General features: G+C 46.1%; 2 protein-coding genes across 3 annotated transcripts; one reads left to right on the top strand and one right to left on the bottom strand.

Annotated features, from left to right (window-relative positions):
- Positions 1-1,174: 1,174 nt before the first annotated feature.
- Positions 1,175-4,817, top strand: LOC137962959 (transcription factor bHLH128). Of its 2 annotated transcripts, none has more exons than XM_068810113.1 (6): positions 1,175-1,704; positions 2,874-3,211; positions 3,340-3,456; positions 3,895-3,960; positions 4,296-4,364; positions 4,488-4,817. In XM_068810113.1, exons 1-6 carry the CDS (start codon positions 1,305-1,307, stop codon positions 4,539-4,541), a joined length of 1,044 nt encoding a protein of 347 aa, XP_068666214.1. In that variant the 5' UTR covers positions 1,175-1,304; the 3' UTR covers positions 4,542-4,817. The 2 variants fall into 2 exon arrangements, with proteins under 2 accessions (XP_068666214.1, XP_068666212.1); XM_068810111.1 differs by having other exon boundaries at positions 2,871-3,211.
- Positions 4,818-4,895: 78 nt separating this feature from the next.
- LOC137962958 (receptor protein kinase-like protein ZAR1) lies at positions 4,896-7,629 on the bottom strand. The gene is made up of 2 exons (XM_068810110.1): positions 6,078-7,629; positions 4,896-5,847 (listed from the first exon to the last, which is right to left on the bottom strand). The coding sequence occupies exons 1-2, from the start codon at positions 7,567-7,569 to the stop codon at positions 5,186-5,188; spliced, it is 2,154 nt and encodes a 717-aa protein (XP_068666211.1). The 5' UTR covers positions 7,570-7,629; the 3' UTR covers positions 4,896-5,185.
- Between the last annotated feature and the right edge of the window lie 313 nt (positions 7,630-7,942).

Genomic DNA, 7,942 nt, shown 5'->3' with positions numbered 1-7,942 from the left:
ATCTTGTTAGGGCGGATCACCGAAACCCAGTTGAAGGATAAGAATGTTAATGAGCAAATTGAGCAGTTTAAGCCAAACTCGAACCTGACGGGTGGTGGAAGTGGTGCACGCTTCAATCTCACTTAATGAAATAATTAACTTATCATAACCAGAATTAACAAGTGATTAATACTTTATTTTGCTGCGGCTGACCGCGACGTTGGAGTCGCATCATCGTAGGGGCAGGTGACGAGACAAAGACGTCACATCCAACTCATCTTTTCCTTACTCCCCTTCACTTTCGCCCAATTTACCAACTTCAAGTCCATTAAGCTGATCCAATCAAAAAAATCCAGCTGCCAAACTCGACGTAACGAGGATTAGATTTTGGAATCCTGTGGGCAGTGGGCCCTCCTCCGTAATTTACCTGTGTCGCATGTGCCCCTATTGAGGAATTGACTTTCCTGGAGAAATCGAGGCAAGGAGTGAAGATGCATGTTTCCCTGTCAGATTTCTTTCGGAAAATTAACATCGTGCGCTACCCGACAAGGACGGCAAACACTCGCTGTCCATTGGTCGGACGTAAAAGTCCTCAAGCAATCAGTTGCACCCAATCTAACGGTAAAATATCACTATTTCATTTATTTCATGAACTCCAAGATAACATTGTTCATGCACCGCAGTAAGAGTGGAGTGATGAGCTGTCGGCTTTTCATTGGCGTTTTTTTATCCGTCTCTCCTGTCATTTAGCGTACCACCAAAGTAGAGGGCACGACAGTGGGGGGGAAGCAAACACACGGCCTTGTTTTTTCTTGATAACTACGAAAAAGCCATTCGTTTGATGTTGTGTAGAATATAGCACGAATAGTTTCTAGATACATTTTGACAGCCTTTTGGAATTGACAGTTATTTGCTTTTTAGTGGCGGATTTGATTAATGACTTTGGACACCGATTGGTGGACCTCCCCGAGAAACGTCTGATTAGTCCTTTGAATCTGATCTCTCCGAGGGGGAAACAAAATTTTGATCGGTCAATTAAAGCGACGATTCTCCGTTTCAAACAGAGAGAATTGTTCAATGGACTTTTTCTGAAGAGTAATTTACGAGAGGGGCGAGGGCATTTTTGTATCAAGAATGGATAAAAAGAGTATAAATTCTCTAGATTTGAGCGCGGCACGAGGCACCCCACTTCTGTCGCGGCCATTTTTCATAATTTTAGCTTCATAAGCTTCAATTCAACCCCAACCTCGGCACCGCCATTTTATATTCCAAATCTACCCTTGTTTTCCACTCTTTCTTCTTCTTCTTCTCCTCTGCTACCTTTAATGTACTCCTCGCAGCGGCCCGTCGGCCCCGGCTTAACCCGCTACGGCTCCGCCCCTAGCTCCCTCCTCAAGAGCCTGGCCGACTCCGTCGTCGCTGATGACGAATTTTCTGCCGTCGGATCCGATAACCTGATGAGCAAATACTTTTCCGGCGACTCGTCGTGCTTGACGTCCGAATCCAGCTGCAAGGCTACCAACATCTCCGCCGCCCTCGACAACGACGTCACGAGGACTGCCTTCGGCCTTGAGAGATCCTCCTCCTACGGTCTGCAGGAGATGGCTGTCGGAGATCTCGTCGCGGCCGATGATATGAAAACCGGAACGTCGCCCTCGCCCTCGCTGATTAGGCACAGCAGTTCTCCGGCCGGGTTTCTGTCCCACCTCATGGTGGACGGTAGTGGTAAGCCCTTTTTCCTCTTTCTCTCTCTCTTCGCTCCTGTTCTGCGACTTTGTTCTCTTCTTTTGGTGCATTGCTGCTTTAATGGATCTGAATATGGTTCGTTTTAAGATCGTGTGCTTTCTGCTACCGCTGGGTGCTGTGTTTTTTCTGCAAAAAAGTCGCCGGATTGAGTTAGCCTCTCTAGGCCAATCGGAGTGATTGATGCCTTTGACAAATTTTTACATGAGAAGCATCGCGAGGCCACTCCCATTCAACATGTTCACAATCTATAATCCCTTTTTTTCAAGTTGGTAATTCTCACAGTTTCCAAACCAGTTCTCTAAATTCCTCCCAAAAACACATAAACCTCTTTTGGTTGAAAGTGGATCCAGATCTCAGCCGGAGTCGCTGTGTCTCCTATGATTAAGAGTTTATGCTGGCGTTTGTTGGGGACCACATTGACTTGAATGCGCAGGTAGAGTCGGTGACTTATCACTGGTTTCTCATTGGCGGGCAACAGAATAGGGTAGACGTGGACGGCCCCCAACGCTTCTCACTGGTTTCTCTTTTAAACGACTTATCAACTCTCCATTTATTTAGCGGGATGTCGGAATCCGTAGCGTATCGGAGTTTGAGAAGCAGATTGAAACCGATTTATTGGTGGGACAAGCCGCTGCGATTCCACAACCCGTGGTTTCGATTTGTTTATTCTCTTTCTCTTTTCTTTGGAGTGGACGCGGGGGACAATCGAGCGTGCGTGTTGGTTCCCAGGAGCTCACCTTATTCTCCTCACTCCTCAGTCGTGAAATGACGAGAGAACCCTTTAATGAGTTGACGGGCCGAAACGAGTAAATGACGAGTTTGGTGTTGTTTCTTGCTGAAGAAAGATGTCGGAAGCTCCGGTACACGGCAGTTTGCAATTTGGGGATAAAAAACGTAGTTGACCTTTTAAGGCCGTAACCCAGTGGTCACTTCAGCCCGCCAATCACGAGGGTGGAAAATAATTGCCTTGGACAAATATGATTTAGTATGAATGGAATTATTTGATCCAAATTTCTAATATTACCTCTTTATAAAATAATTCTTTTTATTTACTGAGAATTTCTTAAGTGTTGCCTCGATGAAGTTGGATCATGGCATGGGATTGGGCTATGGAATGATTAACGGGCAATTTGGGTATTGTGCAGCAGGTTTTTCTGTCACGAGGGGGCTTGGAAATTACGGCTCTCAAGCAGGCTGCAATGGTAGCCTTGGCATGGGAAATGGACGCCTGAAATCTCAGCTCAGCTTCTCAGCCAGACAAGACTCCCTTTCTGCACTCTCTGAGATTAGCGTTCCTGAGGTCGGAGAGAGCACCTTCGGCCATAATGGATCTGACGACGGACCTGGCCACTCCTACATGTCCGGAAACTTCCGTATGGGTTCCTGGGAGGAAACCAACTCGATCGTCTTCTCGGCGCCTCCCAACAAGCGAACTAAGGATATCCATGGAGACTTAGCTGCCGCTCTCAACAGTTTGGATTCTCAGGTAAGTACAACATACGACTGTGAAGTAATATGAACATGAAATCTGATCTTCTTTAATGAAATAACCAAAAAAGTTAACTTATACAATTTATATATATATATATATATTTTTTTTTTTTTCTTCATCAGTTTAACGTATCAAATGCGTCTCTGGACAAGCTTCAACAAATACAACAAGACTCTGTTCCTTGCAGAATTCGAGCCAAACGTGGTTGTGCTACGCACCCACGGAGTATCGCTGAAAGGGTGAGTATCATTGAGCCTCCATACGACGTTCTTCTTATTTACCGCGGGTAATGCACACCGGACTTTTAGTTTCATTCCAACCTTCAAATATATTAATGCGTATTAGTTTCATATCAACCTTCAGACTATACCAGACTCATCCACTATGGGGGTCTATATTTGAGGGCAATCTTTCCGTTTTATCACTTGATATGATTTAGCTTTTATGCCCAGTCGGGAAATGACCAATTTGAACGAAAATTTCTGAATCCATGATCGAATGGGTAACTTTATCGCAATTTACACCTGTAGTTTGACCATATTTAAGATTGTCGTGAAGATACTGTGTTCTCTGACTTGTTGATAATGAGCTGTTTACTTTTTTGTTCTTTTAAAAGTAGTCAACTGGCTTGTTCATCCTGCTGCCTTGAATTTAACGCAAACTGTCAACATATTCAGGACAGACGGACAAGGATCAGTGAGAAGCTAAAGAAGTTACAAGATCTTGTGCCGAACATGGACAAGGTAAGATTTGTTGATTATGCCATGCTTATTCTTTGAGAAGGAATCATGCTCTATTAAACGTACAGTTCCATATTAAAGTATTTTCCTGGGTTCCTGCTTCTGTCTTATGATTATTTCCTCAAAGTGGACAACTAGCTTCTTGACAGTAAACTGGTCATTGTATGATCACAGTAAACATGCGAAAGATACTTGTCTTCATCTTTTACATGTTTCAAGCTTTGAAGCTGGATAGTTTCACCTATCAATGATGTGTTTACACTAATTTGTCAATGTTTCAGCCTCAAGCTTTCATAAGATGTTTTTTCTGTAAATTTGAAAATTTATATATTTTGCAGCAAACAAACACCGCGGAGATGTTGGATTTGGCAGTTCACCACATCAAATCCCTTCAAAATCAAGTTCAGGTGATTTTTTTTCTGCTTTTAAGGATCTTCCTTCAATTCTAAACCTAAAGTTACAAAAATAATATTTTTCAAGTTTCTGCTTCTTCCGGACCCAGCTCTCTTATAATTGTTTCGTTCCCACAGAAACTGCAGCAAGAACGTAGCAACTGCACGTGTGCGAGCAGAACAGCGACGTAAAGCGATTTGAAGCGTTGTAAGATGATAATAGCAGCAGAAATGAGTGCTGGTTAATAAGCCAATATGTGTACATATTAGCCAAGCAAAAATCTTTTCATTCTCTTGGAAGAAGGCTGGCTCTCCGAGATTTTCTGCTCGTGACTTGACGTGTACAAGGATATATGAATGCTGTTGATTTTATAAGTTGAATCCAATTTTGGTGATACTGTATGTACCCTTTGCCCAGCTGCACCAGCAGACATTTCAATCATTTCCCAGGCGACTCAAGGGCCTACTTAGTGCAACCCCAAACGGGGTTCGCGGGGACGGAGTTTTTCTTGAAACAATATTCTAGAATTTACCAAGAGGTGGAGCTGGATTCAATCTTACTCTTCATATGATTATCTTACAACAAATAAATGGAAAAACTAATATCGGCTCCGATAAAAATTTCTCTCACCCGAAAAAAATAAAAATAAAAATAAAAATCTGTCGATCCTCATGGGGAATCCTTGCTGGAGAAACAAACCATCTCTCGTTCAAAAATGGCAAGAACAGCTAAAACAGTGGTTTTGTCTTTTCGGGCGCCTGCTTCTTCCTGAAAAAAAAAAAACATAGAACGGATTCTCACATGGGGTCATGTTCTAAGGTTGTACTCTGGCCTCTCAGCTCCCGATCCTTTCTAAATTGTCGGACACGGTCTTCATCCGGGGCCGCAACTCCGGGTCCGTCTCACTACAGGCGAGCGCTACATGGAACACTGCAATCACCTCCTTCTTGGCGTGCACTTCTTGCACCAGAATCGGGTCGACCATCTCTGACAATGGGTTCTCCTCTTCGAAGCCTTTCCGGACCCACCTCACCAGCTCCACGACGCCTTCGCTTGTGGAAGACGACGGAGTCGACGGGGAGGAGGGTTCGGGAGCCTTTCCGGTTAACATCTCCAGCAGCACCAAACCAAATGAATAGATGTCCCATTTCTGAGCTGGCCGGCTGCCTGGCGATCGTGCCTCCGGGGGGCGATAGTTGTTGGTCCGCTCGGACGGAACGGGGCGGACGGAGGGAAGAGCGGCGCCTATGTAGCCGGTGGAGGAATAGAGAGACTCGCCGCTGCTGCTGCCAGTGATGCTGATGAGACGGTTGAGGCCGAAATCGGAGATGTAGGGGTTGAACTCGGCGTCGAGGAGGATGTTGGAGGGCTTGATGTCGCCATGGACGTACTTCCTGGGGTTGCACTCGTGGAGGTGAGCCAATCCTCGCGCCGTCCCTTTGATGATTTTTAACCGAGTTGACCAGGTGAGACTCGGTGACGGCTGCCCTGTTCGCCCTGCCAGAGAAACAAAAAAACACAAATGCAGAGAAAACAATCAACGGAACTGACCCAAAGCAGCTTTCTTTCCTCCTACAGTTCATGGCATCCATGACCTTGTACACATATGCTTCGACAAAACAAAACAAACTGCTTCTTTTTCTTTCTTTTTTTGTGCAAAAGCGATCGAGAAGAAAAGATGTCTCGGAGAAATATGACGGCTCACTTTAATCGAATTTAAGACTCACCACGCAGCGCAGCGGCCAAATTGCCATTGGAGATGAAGTCAGAGATGAGAAGCTTCTCGTCCTGTGCCCAGTAATAGGCCCTTAATCGGACAATGTTGGGATGCTTAATGCGGCCGATGGCTTGAACCTCCGCGGCGAATTCCTTGTACCTCTGAGATCCACCCTCTCCCAGTCGCCGCACCGCCACGGGGACGCCGTTTCCTAGGACCACCTTGTACACGATCCCCAGACCACTTTTCCCCAGGACATACGCGGATGCTCGGAGTAGCTCGTCCAGTTCGAAGGTGAACCCTTTATCAACCGCAACCAGATCACCTTCGCCCCTGTTAACTCCCTTTTCCGATTCTACCTCCGACGAATTGTCCGAATATCCTCTCCAACACAAGCACATTCGACAGCGGCCGTCCGCGCCGCCTCCCAGTTTTCCTTTCCCGGTGCAGCTGCAGTTGTTTGAGTCCTTTCTTTTCCAGTATATGTACACGATAATTAAGCCGATCAATGCCACTCCCGCTGCGTCGGCCACCGAGATTAAGATAATTAAGCCAGGCTTTAATCCTCTTTTGGAGGAAGAACCGGATTCCGGCGCCGGGTTCATAGAAGCTGGTGAAGACGAGGAGGAATTCTGGCAAGGTTTCTGGAGAGGAAATCCGCAGAGACCGAGATTGTGAAGGAAGGCAGTGGGCCCTTGATTAGCGAAAGTTCCGTTTTGAGGGATTTCGCCGGTAAAATTGTTGTTTCGGAGATCAAAGCTCACCGTTACTGGCAATTTCCCAAGTGACTCCGGAATCTTACCGGAGAATCTGTTGAACGAGAGGTTTAAGGTCCCGGAGAGTGATTCGAGCTCGCCGAGATCCGGCGGCAGTTGTCCACTGAATTGGTTGTTGGAAAGATCGAGCTGGACGAGATTCTCCATCTTGGACCATATACCTTCCGGAATTTCACCGGAGAAATTGTTTTTCGCCAGGACAAACCGCTGCAACTGCGTGCATTTTCCGAAGCTCTCCGGGATTCCGCCATCGAGCACGTTCTGGGAGAGGTCAAGGTTCTGTATGCGCGGGAGATTGCAGATCGCCGGGGGGAGAGTTCCGGAAAGATTGTTATTATAAAGAAAGACGCTATGGAGAGAAGTGGCATTGAAGAGCTGTTCGGGAATGAAACCCGAGAACCTGTTGCCATGAAGATTGAGACGGCGGAGAAAGACCAAAGATCCGAGCTCGGAGGGGATATACCCCATAATGTTCTTTTCCGCGATGGAGATCCCGACGACGCGAGGATCAGGAAAGCCCGAAACGTTCATGCAGGAAACCCCAGACCAATGGCAGGGATTGGGATCATCCTCATTCCAATCGGCGAAAGGATTGTCCTCATCAGCGACGTCGAGATCGACGGCGGACTTGAGAGCGAGGAGGGAGAGGCCGTCGGGCGACAAAGTGAAAACTAGGGAGAAGTTGCGTAATTGCAAAAAGAGAAAGAAAACAAGAAAGAGCTTCATGTCTGTAAGTGTAAGTAAGACAAATGAATCCCAAGTAGCAGGGGTTGTAGGGGGAAGAGGCTGCCCTGCCGCAGGGAGGTTGGAGGAGACGGAGAGGCTTTGATTACTATTTATTTTAGAGAGAGAGAGAGAGAACGAAGGGAGGGGGGACCCACGCCCCGCCAAATCGACTTGAAGTCTTGAATGGAAAGGGAGTAGAAGAAAAGCAAAGACGCCTGGAAATGATTAAATTTCCAATTTTAATGCGATTTAACTAAATTTCCAAATGATTTAATTATCATTTCAAGTTCCACTCATTATTACGCCACCGCATTTTCTTCTCCGTATGTGGGCCCACCTGAATATCGTAGTTCGTAACACAATAGATCTCATC

The sequence above is a fragment of the Aristolochia californica genome, unplaced genomic scaffold (genome assembly GCF_029961685.1).
Source record: "Aristolochia californica isolate CCGP_79_NKW_82.1479 unplaced genomic scaffold, dmAriCali1.0.hap1 SCAF_4, whole genome shotgun sequence".
NCBI classification, from domain to species: domain Eukaryota; kingdom Viridiplantae; phylum Streptophyta; class Magnoliopsida; order Piperales; family Aristolochiaceae; genus Aristolochia; species Aristolochia californica.
This window is presented reverse-complemented; position numbering and strand designations above follow the sequence as displayed.